This window comes from Dermochelys coriacea, chromosome 14, assembly GCF_009764565.3.
Source record: "Dermochelys coriacea isolate rDerCor1 chromosome 14, rDerCor1.pri.v4, whole genome shotgun sequence".
Lineage (NCBI taxonomy): Eukaryota > Metazoa > Chordata > Testudines > Dermochelyidae > Dermochelys > Dermochelys coriacea.
The window spans coordinates 15,338,196-15,355,475 of NC_050081.1; the positions used below are offsets into that span (position 1 = coordinate 15,338,196).

At 50.8% G+C, this 17,280-nt stretch overlaps 2 protein-coding genes across 18 annotated transcripts in view; one reads left to right on the top strand and one right to left on the bottom strand.

The window, feature by feature from the left end:
* Window positions 1-7,272, top strand: part of TMEM94 (transmembrane protein 94) — a 104,105-nt gene extending 96,833 nt beyond the window's left edge. For 6 of the 9 annotated variants that reach the window (XM_038371373.1, XM_038371374.2, XM_038371370.2 and 3 more), the window contains 5 exons: window positions 288-442; window positions 1,026-1,120; window positions 2,746-2,839; window positions 3,193-3,363; window positions 3,675-7,272. In XM_038371373.1, the coding sequence (XP_038227301.1) occupies window positions 288-442; window positions 1,026-1,120; window positions 2,746-2,839; window positions 3,193-3,363; window positions 3,675-3,747 (588 nt within the window). In that variant the 3' untranslated portion in view covers window positions 3,748-7,272. Of the gene's footprint in view, window positions 1-287; window positions 443-1,025; window positions 1,121-2,745; window positions 2,840-3,192; window positions 3,364-3,674 lie in introns of those variants that run through there. The other 3 variants (XM_038371379.2, XR_006275766.1, XR_006275765.1) reach the window with 3 other exon arrangements.
* An 875-nt stretch (window positions 7,273-8,147) lies between these two features.
* Window positions 8,148-17,280, bottom strand: part of CASKIN2 (CASK interacting protein 2) — an 87,486-nt gene continuing 78,353 nt past the window's right edge. For all 9 annotated transcript variants that reach the window (XM_038372155.2, XM_038372152.2, XM_043497555.1 and 6 more), the window contains 8 exons: window positions 17,109-17,190; window positions 15,846-15,940; window positions 15,294-15,404; window positions 14,862-14,963; window positions 14,199-14,337; window positions 11,776-13,974; window positions 11,228-11,570; window positions 8,148-10,855 (listed from right to left, as the gene is read on the bottom strand). In XM_038372155.2, the coding sequence (XP_038228083.1) occupies window positions 10,759-10,855; window positions 11,228-11,570; window positions 11,776-13,974; window positions 14,199-14,337; window positions 14,862-14,963; window positions 15,294-15,404; window positions 15,846-15,940; window positions 17,109-17,190 (3,168 nt within the window). In that variant the 3' untranslated portion in view covers window positions 8,148-10,758. The remainder of the gene's footprint in view (window positions 10,856-11,227; window positions 11,571-11,775; window positions 13,975-14,198; window positions 14,338-14,861; window positions 14,964-15,293; window positions 15,405-15,845; window positions 15,941-17,108; window positions 17,191-17,280) is intronic.

Below are 17,280 nucleotides of genomic sequence, written 5' to 3' on the forward strand. Positions count from 1 at the left end.
GCTCACATCATTGCCATCCTTTGATGAAGGGAAGCCCTGGCAGCCAGTGTCCTTTTTGGGGCTGCCAATGTCTTGGCTGGGTCTTGACATGCAGCCCCTTTCGGCTGTCATCGAGGCTGGGGCACGGAGATCCTTGCTGCAGATCAAGCTTATGAGTCTATTGTAGTGTCCCAAGAGCAGGGGAGACTGTAGAAAGCTGGGAGGAAAGGCTGAAATGGAGTAAATGCCTCTGATTCCAGGCCAGTCTCCTGAATGACTGACTGGCTTTTGCTGCTCCCTGTTCACAGACTCAGCATTACTTCCTGCTCTGCTTCCTGCTGAAATTCAGCCTGACCATCTGCTCCTGCCTTGTCTGCTTTGGGTTCACGCTGCACGAGTCCTGCAAAGGGATGAACGGCACCAGCCTCAACCTCAGCGCCTGCTCCTCCATCATGGTGTATAGGTGAGGAACAGACACTGCCACAGCACACACCTCATCCTGCCATCCTCCCACTTCCCCCAACTCCTTGCATTCCCTATGCTCCGTCTTTGTTTTTCTCTGGGCTGCTTCCCTGCTCTTTCTCATGGACCCACTTTGCTGGAGCAGCCTCCCAGGTAGTGTATGTCAAATCCTCGTCCTCCAAATAGCCCCCAACCCCCACCAGATTCTTTGTCACTATCTCTGGGACCTAGACTGTAAGCTCTCTGGGGCAGGGCCCTGATGGCATGTTTTGCCTGCTGTGTGGCCTGATGTACACTGAAGCTGTCTAAATCCTACTGGTGCAGTGTGATCCTGGGCTTCCTGCCTCTGATTCCTAGAACTCCTACTCTCCCACATGGGGAGGAGGCTGGCTCTCCAACTCCCTGTGCTCCCCATGCCCTACATTGGGAAGGGGTGGTCTCTTACTACTTTCCCCCAGGGGTCCAGTAGGAGGAGCCCATCCCTGTAACTATACTTGGAGTGGAGGTAGCCTGAATCATTAAGCACACCTGTGTCTTCGAGTTTTTTCCCAAGCAATGACTCTGTGACCAATTTAATTTCCCAGCAATGCTGATGGTGCCCCTGACTGGTTTGGAGAGTTTTCCAACGCTCTCCTCTTAGCGCAGAAGCTCACAGCAGGTCTGATTGTTTTGCACACTGGTAAGTCTCTGTTTCCAGTGGATTTGGGTCTCTGTACTATGGGGACCATACGCTTCCTTGGCTTGTATTAGCAGGAGTGTTGTAAGCAAGACATGACAAGTAATTCTTCTACTCTACTCAACACTGATAAGGTCTCAGCTGGAGTATTGTGTCCAGTTCTGGGCGCCACATTTCAGGAAAGATGTGGATGAACTGGAGAAAGACCAGAGGAGAGCAATAAAAATGAGTAAAGGTCTAGAAAACATGACCTATGAAGAAAGATTGAAAAAATTGGGTTTGTTTAGTCTGGAGAAGAGAAGACTGAGAGGGGACGCAATAACAGTTTTAAGTACATAAAAGGTTGTTACAAGGAGGAGGGAGGAAAACAATGTTCTCATTAACCTCTGAGAACAGGACAAGAAGCAATGGGCTTAAATTGCAGCCAGGGAGGTTTAGGCTGGACATTAGGAAAAGCTTCCTGTCAGGGTAGTTAAGCACTGGAATGAATTGTCTAGGGAGGTTGTGGAACCTCCATCATTGGAGATTTTTAAGAACAGGTTAGACAAACACCTGCCAGGGATGGTCTCGTTATGTAGTCCTATCTTGAGTGCAGGGGACTAGACTAGATGACCTGTTGAGGTCCCTTCCAGTCGAACACTTCTGTGATTCAGTTTCAGCTTTCTCCCAAGCTCCTGACACGAGATGGCTATGCTCCCTGTTAGAACAAGGGCAGCCCAACTGAGTGCTAAGTTAGCGTCCTGCCAGGAGCCTAAGAACTACATCTAATCTGAATGAAATAGCACAGATTACCTCTATTCTCTACTTTAAGGACCCTGGACACAACACACTGCAACATGCAGTGCTGCATCTTGAGCCAACCATTCTGGCTGCTTGATGCAGGCAAGAGCATTGCATACTGGGACCTGTAGTATCGCTGGGCCACACATCTGTGTTGAGAGAGGCAGTTTGCATTGTGGAGCTATTCTTTGGGGAGCTCTTCGGAAAGTGTGTGAAGTTATCGATACTGTTAACCCTTACAGTCAGGACAATGCAAGAATGCAAATAGGGAGTGTTGCAAGTGGGTAACCTCTGCTGGGCAGGAGGTGCAAGCGCTGTAATCTGGAGAATTCTGAGCCCCAAAACATTACATGCACTCCACAAAGTTCTGTGTCTGGCCACATCTGTCTATTGGGCTGTGGCTTGCCTCTGAAGAAGGCCTGCGGTTAAATTGGGGAGCCCCTAACTGACACATGCCTCTCCCACTTCTTTTGCTTAACTTTTCAGTGCTGATCCCTGTGCTTTCGGGACCCACTCTGGTTCCTGCATGTTAGCAGTGCAGTGTCATCCTCTGGTTAGAGCCCAGATAGTTGGAGAACCAGCCTCTAAGCCTGGTTCTGACACTGTTGCACTGCGTGACCGTGGGCCCGTCTGTGCCTCAGTTTCTCCACCAGCAAAACATGGGTAACTCTTGCCTGCTTCACGTTGAGGTGAGGCTGTTTGGGAAGCACCTCATGATCCTTGCATGGAAGGCAGGGTGTGGGGAAATCAGACCAGTATCGCTTCAGTTCAGGCTAGAACTTGGGGCAAAGCCCTTCTCCCCGTCCATCTGCAGTGACAACTAAAATCACGTCCATCTCTCTCCTCAGTGTTTATATCCATCACCCATGTCCATCGCACCAAACCTCTCTGGAAGAAAAGCCCCTTTACTAACAGATGGTGGACCCTAACTGTGGGTGTTGTGTGAGTATCATCAGGTGCTGAAAAGCACAAGGAGGGGCAGGGGCTGCCATTACGTACGGCTGGGAGGTGCAGGGCCTGTCTTTAGTTCAGCAGGCTCCTGACAGCTCCGGACACTTATCCCAATACTATCTGTACAAAGACTCCTATGAAATGGCTAAGCACGGTGGGAAACAAGTTCAGCAGTGTGGGATCTGGGACACTGGGGCAGGTCCTAGTTTGATCCTGTCAGCAGAAGGGCACATGCCTTGTATAATGTTGCAGGAACAGGCATACTTGGGCCTGAGCCCTACGTCACTGATCCCAGGAGGCATGTGGGCACGTCTAAGCCTTGCTGTCTCCATTCATTGAATTAGGTTGCTGGGTCAGGTGATGCAGACGGCTCTGGATCTGAAGCTGTGGACAAACTTAGACTCTCCATTAACCTTTAATGATGTTCACATCTCCCTGGTCTCATGGCTCTTGGGTTTCCACTCCCTCATCCTCGTGGTAATTGTCAATGAGATCGTCAAACTCCACGAAATCCGGTAAGGAAAGGCAGTGGGAGGGGAGCCTGCCGACCTGTTCTGCCCCAGCTCCTGGCCAGTTCTTGCCTGAGATGATGCATAAGAAACAGGATGAAGAATAATGTGGAATATATGGCCATGGCATTACATAAGCAGTGTGCTGCAGGGACCAGGTGCATTGCTGCAGTATGCAGGGCCAGCTGGCTACAGAGAGCCCGCAGCTTGAGCTCTGGACGTTTGGGTGTCCCTGTTCTCAAGGGTTGGATGCTCTGTGAGCTGCAGGACTTGCCCCTCTTCCCTAACGTGCTGCTCTTCCTTTCTGTCCTCTCCAGGGTGCGGGTCCGTTACCAAAAGAGACAGAAGCTGCAGTTTGAAACCAAACTGGGGATGAATTCTCCGTTTTGAACCCCGGCAGCAGGAGTCCTGTGGAGCTGCCATGTGGGATGAGGGACATATGCTCCTGTCCCCATACAGCCTTGACCTGCGTGGCAAGAGTGGTAGCGCTGGAGGCTTTGCAAGGCTTCCCTTACACATGCGGACCCGCCAGGGCTCCTCGCCAAGCAGCGACAGGACCTTAGAGAGAGAAGCCACTGCTGTAGCTGTGCCCAGGAGCAGGTTTGAGGCCCCTTACCCCATTGCAGCACTCCAGGGAAGTGGGGAGCTCTGGCTGCCCTGCAGGCTGCTGTTCCTTTTTATTTATTTATTTTTAGTACCCTGATGACATTGAAATGAAGCAGTTTCCCCTTGTGGACTCTTCCTCCAGGATCAGCTGTGTCTGTGCAGATCAGGGCCCTGGCATGGCTGCTGAGTCTGTTGGGAGAGGGAGGGATTGATGGGAGCAGGGGGGAAATCCAGAGCTGCTGGTATAAGAAATCCCCATTGAAAACCCTTTTTCTGCCGTTTTGCCCTTTTGTTAAAGGATTTTATGTTGTATTTATGTGCCCTCCCCACCTCCCATCTTGGCCATCCTTCCCTACACTCTTCTGGATCAGAGCCTTGAGTCTCCTGCCCGTTCTGTGAGCGCTACTGATTGGAAGCAGTCTTTCTCCAAAGCTGGCTCTGCTCAGGCTCCCCGGTGCCCCACGCTGCATCGTGGAAGCCACCTAGTCCCTCTGGCGGCAGTCAGGCCTGCCCTCTAGTGGACGGTGGGCATACTTGCAGCACGACTGGAAAGTGGCATGGTCCAAATGTGGCCTGGTAGGGTCCCAAATAGTGCGGAAGTAGGTCTTTAAGCAGAGTCTCTATTTGAATCTTGTGATGGAGGCTCCCCTGCCCCCGGGGGTATTTCTAACAACTATCTGCATGACAGCCCAAGCCCTGCCTGCCTTCAGGAGGGCAGGGAGTGCCCTTTGGGGACCACGCCAAAGTGGTCCAGCTTTCATAATCTTCTTGGCCTGGCCAGCTCTTGTGCGTCAAGGGAGACTCCCTTAATGCCAGCCCCAAACAAGGCAGCTTTACTGTTGTCTCCCTCACGTGATGGTGGATTTCTAGTCTTTCACTGACTCACGCAGATCACCCTCGCTGTGACTATCCTGCTTAGGCAGACCTGTCTGAGACCAGGGGCTAGGGGATGCATCTGGCTAAGCTAAGCTGCCTGCTCCAGACATGGTGTCTGCAGCTGACTCTGATTTCAGGGGCCCCCAGCCTTTCCTAGAAGCAAGTGTGTTTACAGGCAGGCCCAGCAACAGGATCTCCCTGCTGCTTGGAATTGTGAATGACGAGCAGGGCGGGAAATGGCTGCCTTCCCAGAAGTGTAATTCCCTCTGATCATGTCCTTTTGTACTAGTGTTTCGAAATATCCCCCTCCCCACAGCTATGTTTCCATTTCCCCCCTTTGAGCACCACCCTTGCAGCTTTTCCTCATGGCTTCTGGTTGTAGGAAAATTGGTTTTTTAGGGGTTAGCTGTGCCATTCTGCTTCCCCATCTCCTGACCTACTGCAAGGGAACTCCCATGTGGACTGCATCCCTCTGAACTTGGAGAGAGCTTCATGGGAGGGCTTGTCTATCCCATGCCACATCAGTGCAAGACATTACGTGCAATAGCACAGCACATTTGCACAGACTCAGGCTACAGCAGTGGTAAAAAGTCCCAATGCAGAGAAGCCTGGGGTTGCAGGAGCCACCTTGCACCTTTACACAGAGCTGGTGCTGGCTCTGGCTCTGGCTACAGACTGGAATGCGTGGGCCTATTTAACAGACCACTCCCAGTGCTGAAATTTATTCCTTCCCAGGCTTGGAGACCAGACCAAGTCAGGCAAATCCTGGCTCCATCTGTGCTTCCATAGTAACTTCACAAAACACAGATGTCACCTTGGGCCTGGAGCAGAGTAGTAGCTGTTGATCATTTCCTGATAGACTGGGAGGGTGGAGACCCCTAAGCCAGTTCCCTGTTGCTCCCTCTTGTTGGCCATGTATCTCAATGAGAGCAGTAACAAAACCAAGGATGATCGACTCTAAGCAACATCCCCAAGCCCCAATATCCCAAATAGGTACTGGGGGGAGAACGGGGGTATGTGTGAGCACCATTGTCAGAGTAAATATACTGGAATAGCTGGGGTATGGTTTTGTGAATGGGAGGGTGGGGTTAGGTGGCATTCTGCTCTGGGCCTTAACAGTTTATCACTGCAAGCATGAACTTGGTCAGATACAGTAAGTGAAGGAGGCTCTGCCTTTCCGGTACAGTCTAGGGGGTGCCTTGGCTATGTTGGGAAATTGTATCATGTTAGACACGTGAATTAATAAGTGTGATGCTAAACATGATTTGGCACCTAGTGTAGACAGGAACAAAGCATGTTTTTAAACCCTGTTGGCCTAATTTGGTGAATACTGGGGTTCACACATTTGAACACAACTGTACTTTTCCAGGTTGAAGGAAAAATCATGTCTAACATTGTGTTAGTTAAAACATACTAGTAGACACAATTGCTTAGTGTAGACAAGGCCCAAAGGGGGTAGCTCGAGGGAGCTAACTAGAGGACTTTAAAAAGATTATAGTCTGCATCTCCAAGCTCAGAGCTGCCTGGGATAACAACTCAAGATGGCTGGGAACTCTGATCAACAGCCATTATGGGGTTGTACTATATAAAACCAGCCCCTTCATACTCCAGTAGCTGGCTCTCTGTGTGTAGCCAGTCACATCTGCTCCTTTTACAGACTAGACTAAGACTTCCATTATTTTTACTCTTTTTAGGTGTGCAGGGCTGACATAGCTCTAGGAGAGTGAGCTGGATTCTGCCTTGGCATGGACACTTATTTAAATTCCAGTTGCAAAATTGGTGATGCCCGAGACAGCAAGAACCAAGCTTGACTTTCAGATCTCAGGGTGAATTTGCAGGGTTAGCAGGTAGGAAATACCTCTTTCTTTACTTGCAAGCTGAACTGATTGGAACAGGAGACAGACACACACATGAAGCCTCCCACTGCCAGAGTCATACTTAAAGCTGCACAATTTTGTTCTCAAGGAACTGAGATCTTAGCTTGTTTTCTTTTATAGTGTGATTTTTAAAGGCAGCAACTGCCAAAGCTCAGAGCTGGCCAGTCTCTCTTCTAGAGGGGGCATGTCCTGTAGATTTCCTTTTCTGTGGTGATCACTCTGAAAATACTTCCCTCTTGCCACTCTCTCCCTCCCTGGCTCGACTCAGATGGAGCCAAAATGTTAGAGTTGAGCCTTTGCCTCTGTACAGGCCTTGTCACCTCACACCCCTCCTCCCCTCTTAACCAACCAGGGTTTTGGAAAGGCATGAGTGCACGGCTTTGGAAAGGAATTTCCTACATCAAAATGTTTTTAAATGGTGAATATTTTATATTGAAAATTAAAATTTTTTGGATGTATGTAAAAAAATTTTTGATTTGTATTAAAACTTGTAAATTGTATAAAAAACACAAGCACCCAATGTATGAATGGCAATAAATGATTGTCTGATACTGTGCATCAGGGAGAAGGAGCTTGCTTTCAGTTGGTTGAGTGGATACTAGTGAGAGCTTCCATGCTCTGTGGGGGAGGGGCTATGTAGCTTGGTTCCCCTCTGAGAAACTGATTCATTGTGTAGTGGGAGGCAGTGTGGTCAAAGGAGCTTGGCACTTTGGGTTTCCATTCCTGGCTCTGCCACTGGCTCACAAGTTGCCCTTGGGCGAATCGCTTCATATCTGTGTGCCTCTGTTCTGCAGAATAACTATTTGCCTAGCACTTCTCATTCCACTGGATCCCAGAGCACTGTACTAACTACAGCTGCAGTAATCAGTTACTCTAGTAATGAACTTGACGAAGCCACTGTTGTGTTGTGAGTCCTAGTTAATGTCTGAATCACTTTGGTCCTGGGTGAAAGGTGCTAGAGAAGAGGAGTCTTAGTGGTGTTGGAGTCAAGATGGGGAAGGTGAAGGACTGGCTGGAGCTGAGTCAAGCAGGTACTGGGAAAAATGGATTAGTAGAGACCAAGCAGGATTGGGCTCAGGCCCCCATCTATGCGTTGCTCAGCAAGACTGAAGCATTGTAACAATGCTGAACATTGATCTCAAAATGGATTAGGGAGGAAGTATTTTCTTGCCTTGAAAATGTAGATAAGGCCCAGAGAAGATGTGACTTGTTTCACTGTTGCATGATAAGCCAAGAGTTCTGGCTTCCAGCCCAGTGCTCTAACCATTACTCTGTGCCATCAATTCCCTTACTTTTGACCACCCTACAGTGGTAACATGTAAGGCCAAATCTTAGTCCCACTGAAGTGAATGGCAAGATTTTGTCCCTGGAGACAACCTCAGAGAGAGCAAGTGGACAATAGTATTAACATGAAAGAGACAACTGAGTCAATTAGGCAGAACTATCAAAGGGGAAAAAAGCCCCACTGTTTAATAGAATTATGTCTTAATTGATGTTAGTGGAAAACAAACTGCATAATTAACACAAACAGTCCAGATGGTTTAAAATCAGTCAGTCTGGCGATTATGTGGACTAATTTTTTCCCTGGCTGCACAGAACAGGAATTGGTTAGACACAGTCATGCCCATACATAATTTACACAGCATACAATATCTTTAAAATAAAGATCTAGAACTTGAAAAATAAGCATTCCTCTGAGAGAAAAACAAATATGTAATTCTGTTGACTGTAAGAACAGCACTCTGCTGCCCCTGTGGTGGCTCAGAGTAATGCAGCTCTACCCCAGTGTCTTTTATCCCTGTCCCTAGATAATGACACCTTGAAATCTGGTTAGTAAATATATAATCACATTTAAAATATATACATTTTGTCTTAAAAAAAAAAAAATTTACATTTTATCAACATTGGAAAACGTTGGACTAGTCCCAAGTCAACTCGTGGGACATGAACACCCCTTTTAAAAAGATTTATTTTTAACCCTTTTTATAAAGTGCCACTGGTTGCAGCTATTTTTAAAAGTTCACTTTTGTAGCACTTGCCATTTCAGGCAACGTAAAGTACAAAGATACTGACTAGCTAGGGCCAAGATGGGTTAGCATCAAATCTACAGCCCAACCTTGCCAACTGACAAGTTTTGTTTTTACATAGAGGCCAGGTTTGCATGAATTCCATCTCTAGCCAGTAGGGACCATGGTACATGGTTACCACACAAATGAGTAAGTCACTGAGAAATACATGGGCTGGGGTGGGTGGATTTTACAAGGGGCTGCTCTCTTTCTAGTGCAGGGAGAGTTGATACTGTAAACAGTCTAATAGTTTGAGGTGCAAATTTCCCTGGGGGATGAGGAAGGCTGCTGCTTCCTTCAGTCACCTCCATAATTTAGCTTTCGTTTTAAAAAGTTAGATTTGCTTGGTGGTTTTTGCAACAAATGACCCCTTAGTCCAAAATGTGCAAATTTTCCCTTTTATTGCTCTGGTGCATTAATTAGTTTTGGCATTTCAGGTGACCCCATACAGGTCCTTCAAGAAAAATTTGTTCTTAAAGCAATCCAGATCTAACTGCTGCTAGGAATGAAAAAATTGTGGCTAACATTCCTTTGCTTCAACCCTGTCAATGTGGGTGAGTCCAACTTCTATTTACAGTAGCTGTCAGGGAACTAAAACTAACTTAGTGCAGTGACGTTGTTTCTAGCTCCATTCTTCTAGAAGCTGGTCAGTGTTTAGTATGGTTAAGAAGCATCTTCACTGGTCACCAAATGCTGCTAGCGTTTAAAAAAAATCTTTGCTTCCAACTCAGCTTTGGAGTCTTGTTCCAGGTCTGTCTCCCTCCCTGCTTGGAGCTGGGCTAGAGTAGTCGCATGGAAAGAAGAGAATGTGTTTGCCACAAGAAAACAACCTGTTCCTGCCCAAGTGACTGGATTTGCAATACTGCAGAGGGTGTGGGTTGGGATCTCGAGCCAGCAGAGGGCACTCTCAGCTGTAGCAACATGCTCCAGCCAGGCTGGCACTGACTAGCCCAAAACATGCTCATCCCAGTCTTCGGCCAGGAGCCATTTAACCAGGAATCAGAGTAGCAGCTGTGTTAGTCTGTATCCGCAAAAAGAAAAGGAATATTTGTGGCACCTTTGAGACTAACAAATTTATTTGAGCATGCATCTGATGAAGTGAACTATAGCTCACGCTCAAATAAATTTGTTAGTCTCTAAGATGCCATAAGTACTCCTTTTCTTTTAACCAGGAATGAATCCATGCAGGAAGCAGGTCAGGTAGATCTTAATTTCCTGACAAAGCTGTTGTGAAGGGTTGAGCCTGTTTGCTCCTTTGTGCGGTACAGACTGTGCCAGCGCTGCCTCAGGGCGGCTCTGAGGGCACTGCAGTGGGGATTTAAATCCACTTGGATTACACGCTGCCTTACACTGATGTGCTTAAAAAGCACCAAAGAAAGCAGGCAGATTTCTTCTCACCCAGAGAGCTCCCAAGCTGCAACAAGTCCCGTCTTATTTCAGCAGCTGACAGGCCCTGCTGGGGCTGCGCATTAAGTGCTTGGCTCTGCTGTGCCTGCCTAAGGAGGTCCTCTCCCCCAACATGCTGTTGGTAGGGTTTAAATAATAAGACGCATGACCCCACTCTGGGGCTAGTGAGGAAAAGGCCCTTGAGGAAGCTTTGTGTGGAGGTGAGAGGAAGAGGAGCTCTTTGCAGCCAGCAGCTGAGCTCATTTCTTGGGGGAGGCTGGACACCCAGGAGTGGGAGTTGCTGCACTCACTCAAACTCTGCTGAGGGTGGAAGGGTGCAGCTGACTCTTCCTTGTTCTCGTCTCCTGCAGCTACAAAGGGACATTGAGCAGTGACTGGGCTGCTGCATCTCCAGTCCATTGGGATGCCCTGAGTGGGCCAGGAAAGGTGAGGGAGGTGCACACTCTAAGTCCTAAAGTGCAGGAGGGAGAAGGATCAGAGCAGCTGTAGCAATCCCTGGGCAGAGTTCAGGGCCATCCCCCTTCAGGCATTAGCACAGCAACTGGGGATGAGTGGCAGGGGACTAAGTCTCAGTCCAGCATGGCGTCCAGCTGGTCAGCCAGGTCATCAAACATGTTGCTGATGTCTTCCAGGATGTTATTAGCCGAGTGCGTAGCCCCATAATGACTGAGAAGGAAAGAAAGAAAAGACAGGATGGGTAAGGCCATGTGACGAGTGAAGGCTTCGGTGCCCTGTGAAGCCAACACTGCCAGGGGGCCCTAGTGCCTCCCCCAAACCAAGGGGTTGGTAGGACCCAACCACTGCTCAAGCCTTGCCCTGTGCACAGCTCAGAAATGACTAGCATTCATGGGGGGCCCCCCACGAAATGGAACCATGTTTTAACAGTGCCATGACACAGGTTGATGGACCTTTGGCCCAGCAGTGGAGGAAGTTGAGAGAGAACCTGGCCCAAGTGTTTCTAGGCACTCTTGAGGAATATGGGGCTGAGGGATAACTTACCCACTCAGCCCTGCTCGCCCCCCAGGGCTGTTCCCTCACCTGTCCAACTCCTCAGCTGTTATTTTTTTCTCAGCAGCCTGCAGCGCAGCTGCCAGGGAGGAGTTGGTCTGTTCCAGTCTCTGCTGAGCCAGGGCTGCATCCGGAGCAGCACTCAAAGGTTTCATAAAAATGGGCACCCCGTTGCTCAAGTCTGCCTTGTTGCCAATCTCCAGCTTTGAGGGGCAGGCAACAGCAGTGGATCCTGCCACCTCTGGTGCCATCTCAGCAGTTGCCCAGGGGGCGATGGTATTCCGGGAGGGCTGCAGGACTTGCTGATAAATTGTTTTTGGCCCTGAAAATACCAGCTTCGTAGAAGCAACAGATGTGTGCTTGGCTGAGGCATCTGGAAGGGAACAGATAAAACCTAGTTCAGTCCTGGCCCCATGCGGTGAACATTGGCTCTGTGAGTACACGCACGCGCGCGCGCGCACACACACACAGAGAAGGGATGTAGCTGACAGCTGCCCCACCCCACCGTATTCCCTACAGCGCCCCCCTGAGGAGGAGCTTTTAGTTCACTCTGAATACGAACGCCATGTTGCATGTACCTGGCCCTACAGTTGAGGTCCTCAGGAGGACAGCACCCTCATGCAGCTCCCCAGGGCTGGCTGATTTCGGAGGAAGTGAAGGCTTTTTGATCCCCTTCTCCAGAGACAGGATGCTCTTCTCAATCTCCGCAATTCTGAATTCCACTCTGTCGTCATCAAAACCGTCTCCGCTCCCCCCAGGCTCTGGCTCTGGCACTTGTAGTGCTGGGCCCATGATGCTCACAGCTTGGGCCTGTGCATATTGTGGGGGCGGACTCGCAAGAGCCTGGCTCTGGCCAGCCAAGCTGAACACTTTTAGCAGAGTCTGGAGTGGCTCCCTCTCCTTGCACCGGGGCCTCCGCTTCACCGTGTCAGACTCGGTGAGGTTGAATTCCAGCACTTCCAACTCCTTCCCAGCAGAGGAGCAGGGAGGCCCCACATTGGCAGGTGTCGGGGAGCTGGACTCAGAGTCCTGGCTGGTAGCTTCTGCCTTGTGTTGCCCGGTAGGCTTTGGTCGCTGTTTGATGGTTAAGTTGCCTTCTTCTGCAAATGGAATGCATTCACTGGAGCTGTTCTGAGAGGACGACGATGAGATCTCACAGTCCTCTGGGCCAGGTCTCTGCTCCTCCTCTGTGTCAGACTGGACATCCTCCAGGCTGCTTTGCAAGGCCTCCATTGTGGTGACGCTGGGTTCACTGAACGTGCGACGGCGGGGCCTGTTTTCAAAGGTGTCTCTCTCGTTATCCGGGAGCCTTGTGCTGCAGGAGCCTTCAGAGATCCTGGCGCCACAGGGCTGACCATCTGAGCCTGCTCTAGAAACTAGCTCGTGATCTGGAGTTAGGGGCTTTGGTAACAGAAGAGGCTTTGGTGGACTCCCACCTACGGTGGGCACCTCGAGCATTGCAGCTATGCTCTTCACTGTTTGGCTGGTGCCTGCATTGCTGGTGCCCAGCCATGGTGAGGGAGCCACATCCACCGAATCTTGGGCAACAGCCGGCTGCCTTTCTGATTCCAGACCCTGCTCCCCCTCTGCCTCCATAGCCTGGACACTGGAGACAGAGCTCAGGCGCTTGGGTGGTGGAGGTGGAGGCCCTTTCCTCTTCGCCCGGATGGCAAAGGACTGGCTGCGAACGACCTTGGTGTCTGACTGCAGATAGGTGCGTGGCACTTGGCTCCGTCCCGGGCGCCTGGTGAGGGTAGCGTAGGAGCCCAGGGTGCTGGTGACTACCTCCTCCTTCTCATGCTCACCATCTGACACAGCGTAGCGGTTCAGGCTGTGAGAGCGCTTCTTGTACTTGAAAGTGTCTCCATTTTGCTGTTCTCCAGCCTGCCAGGAGCCCCGGGTGGCACCAGGCTTTGGAGACATGTATGGTGATTCTGTGCCACTGCAGTGGGAATGGAGATAGGAGAAAGCTTTCTGAGCTGATGACTGGAGGTTGCTCCTCTGGGAAGAGGAGAACTGGGGGTACAGATGTGCTGGGTTCTTGGGCTGCTCAGGAACACCAGGGGATTTCAAGGAGATGTGAGGATACATGAAGACATAGGGTGCTGTGCCCTTGTTGGGTGTCTGCGGTGGGGTGCAGGGGGTTGCTGCTGGTAGAGAGTTGGATGGCTGTAACAGTGGAATGCTGCCTTTCTGAGCCACAGGCCGCTGGTACTGATCTGTTCCTTCGGGGAGGTTCCTCTCTTTCAGAGGGCTTCCTCCACACCCATTGGAGTAACCATTCAGTCCCTCTTGGGTGGTCAGTTTGGTAATAACCTTCCCGTAATTATCTTGGTTAGGTCTCCCTGGCAGAACATCCACATTCTCCTTCTGCCGGGGCTGCGTGGAGGAGTGCCCGCTGCTGCCCAGGCTCTCCTGGGAATGGCTAGAGAGGATGGTCTTGGACAACATGTTGTCCTGAGAATGCCCTGACCCTCTGGAGCGCATTCCAATGCTCTCCTGACTCCGTGACATCCCCTGAGTGTTCTTCATGGGGAGGGTTTCCTGGCAGCTGTTGGACATGGCTGTTTGGAGCTCATAGCTCAGCTCGCTGTCCTGGAAGGTTATCATCTTGGGCGTGTGCGGAGACTGGGACTCTCCATTCTCAACAGACTCAATGGTGACTATGTCCAGGGCCCCAGGGATTTTGCGTCTTGCCGGTTTGGTGTCGGCTTGGTTCAAGTTCTTGCGGATGTCTGTCAGCTTCTTGACAGCCAGCATGATCTTCTTCTGGTGGCCTGCAGATGCACAGGAGTGAAAGGAGAGTTCAGTTTCTGTGGCCCAACAGGAAGGACAATTGTGGTTTTAAAGCTGTGGACCCCTGAGCACTACTACACTGCGACCTTTGCACACAGAATGCCATCAGAGCTTGCAGTTACCATGATATGGGCTGGATTTTAGCCAGCATCATAGAGGGCAGGGACTCCACCCTTATGGCTGCTGAGCAGCCCCAGCAACTCACCCAGCTTGTTGACGCCAATCTCCTGCAGGTCCTCCCACGTCAGGTCTGTTACGATGCTGATGGAGTCATAGCCATTGCTCACCAGCTTCTTATGGTACTGGGGCAGCCCAATGGCGCTCAGCCACTCCATCAGGTCAGCCTAAACAGCAACAGGGACAATTTTCATTAGCATCCCAGGTACGGATGGCTCTGCCCTGATTCTTCTCTCTTCCCTGCTACATTTGCTTCCTACCTGCCTTGTGAGAGAACTAGGCATTGCATTCCCTGCTGCCCTTTGAGACACTTCCACACACCTGGGGGTGTCCCAGATTGCTCCATGTGAGCAGTTCTCTGCCTAGGCTAGGCCATCCCTGCGCTGTTACCGGGGGAAGGTTAGAAACCATGTAGCCATCACTGTCACTTCACTCAAGGCTCTTCCCTCCATACCCCCTGCTGCTTTCACGTGGCTGGCTGCATGACCCACTGTGGACTCTCGTTAAAACCTGCACTTGAGGCTGCTGGGCCTGCTACCTCATTTACACACAGTGGGAATCTGTGCCAGCCACAGCCCCAGAGAAAAGTGCACAGTCTCATAGGGCCCAGAGCCCAGTATCTGTGCCTGAGAACAGCCTCAGGGCATCCATAGTGCTGGTGCAAAGGACAAGACATGCCCACAATACTCACAGGAATGTAATTTGGCAGCCACTCTGCAATGCTGAGCTGCCCAATCTCAGTGGAGATTTTCTTTCTGTGCCCTGGCTTAGTCACCCCAATGGCTGTTAGGTCCTAAAACAAACACGGTGATTGCCTTCATTAATGGGGATGCTCAAAAGTTAGCTGATGTAATGCAAGGAGTCAGCAGCTCCCACTTCAGTGTGGAGGGAATGCCTTGGAGTTGCACAGGTTAGTGCTTGTACTATAGCAAGGGATGCTCTAGGAATACCAGCTAAAGAGAGGGAATGGCAGGGACTCCCCAACAGCCACAGTCTAAGGTGTGGTGCCAGTCACTGGAAAAGGCAAGCAGCAGTGCCTGGGCCCCTGCCTTTGGACCCTGGCACTGCCCTGTTCTTTGAGGCCATGCTCTCACCAGTAGCCCCTCAACCTGCCTGACCTTACCTCTGGGGTCATGCGGCTGATGGTGGGGACGTCATAACCAGCATTGAGGAAGTTGGCCGTGTAGAATTCCAGCTGGAACTCGCTCAGCCAGTTGTAAATGGCTTCTGCATCCTGGAGAGAAAAGCCAAAACAGAACAGCCCATGATGGTGGCTGCATGCACTGGGGAGGGGCAGAAACATTCCAGGCTGCTCTGTGCAATGCAGCCTGTCCCCTTGGGACGGGGACAATGACTCCCACCCCTATACTGTCAAATTGGCTGGAATAAAAGGAATAGGGCAAGAACATTCTGAAAGAGCTGGATTGTACCAGACCCCTGCTTCTCTGCCCCATGCCCTGTAGTGTTCTTCAGCCCCGCTTGCTACCTGTGCCTGTGGAGGGAGGGAAGGTGGGGCTAACGTGAGAGGGTGGCCATTTCACCATGGCTTCCCCCATGCCAGCGAGTCAAAGGTAGCTTAAAATGTGAGCCCATGGATTGGCCAGGCCTGGGCCTCTGCTCTAAAATATTCACCCCCAATTTGTAGCATTGAAGCCCTTCTCAGGGGCCCAGGTACCTTTCCCTGCAAGAGCTGTTCAGGGCGGAGGTATTGGTGAGAGAAGATCCTGTTGCTGGTGTTACAGTTGGCCAGGTTCTGGCGCCCAAGGGTTCCTGAGCAGAGAGAGAGGGGGTGGTAGTTACTGGAATGGGCCAGAGGATGAGATCCATTGGGGAGAGAGACCGTGGGCCTGGGAGGAGCTGAACATTTTGCCACAGCTCGTTAACCCTCCACTGGGGCAGAACTCTCAGGCCTGCTGCAGTGAGGAAAGCAGGGATGCTAACAAGGTCACCCAGTGAGCCAGCAGCAGAGTACAGACCCCAGGTGTCCTGCTTGCCAGCCACGTGCTGCAGCTGTTGGAGCAGGATGTCTTATCCACACTTCAAAGCCCCCTCTGCATCCAACTCCTCCAAAGCATATGAGAGACCCAGAGCCTTTACCCAGCTCTGACCCCCACGCACCTGGCAGCAGCCCAGAGTGAGCTCGGCAGACTGGTTTGTCTGATCTCAAAACACAATTTGTCTCTTGCAGCTGATACCATCCCTGAGCAGGCTGGGAGCAGAGCGGGGAAAGTATTCCCTCCCCTCCCCTGCTACTGGAGAGGAAGCAGGCCTCGGAACAGCAGCAAAGGGGCATTCAGCAAGCTCTCCTCAGCCCCCTGCATTTTCTAATGATAGAAAATACCAAATGCAAACAGTGACTGAATGTTAAGCGTGGAGAGGGATAACAGCATTTCTGTAGCTGTCTCACTTGGGGGGAGGGTGCCAAGGCACCATCCTTACACCCTTGGAGGCAGGAAGGAAAATCTCTCCCCCGTTTTATAGAGGGGGAAGCTGAAGCTCATAGAAAAGATGTGATTTACAGTCTTACAGCAAGATTAGGGTAGAGCTGAGAATAGAAGCCAGATATCCTGATCCCCACTCCTTTACTTAAGGTAGACCAGACCCTTCCTTTCCCTTCTGCCACAATTTTATTGTAAAAGGAAAAACAGCCTAGAACGAGCTGCAAGCACCCTTCAATGTCAATGCAGTGCCATCTCCTGCAGCAGCAGGGCAAGGTGTGTTCCGCTCCGTGGTGCCAAGTGCTGGGCTCTGCAATAGTGGGACATGCTAAGGGCTTCGTCTTGCCAAGAAAGGCCTGAGAGTGAGTATCTGCCAAAGGGCTGGGGGGTGGTGAGCCTGGTACGCTGGCTCAGAGCTGTAAGTGCAGTGGGGGATGGAGGGTGGCTCTGACTTACTCAAAGCCATCGCCCATGTTTCTTCCTGAAGTCTCTCTCCTTACCTGTCAAGGAGTTCAGCTGCCCATTCTGGCTATTTGATCCTAAGAGGTGCAGTTGTAGGTCCTCACCACCAGGGTGCAGCAGCTTCATAAGAGAAAAGAGACAATCAGAAGGGTCTGACATGGTGGGTCTGGATTTGGGACTTTGCACTGGGTGTATCTGGTCAGCCCCTGA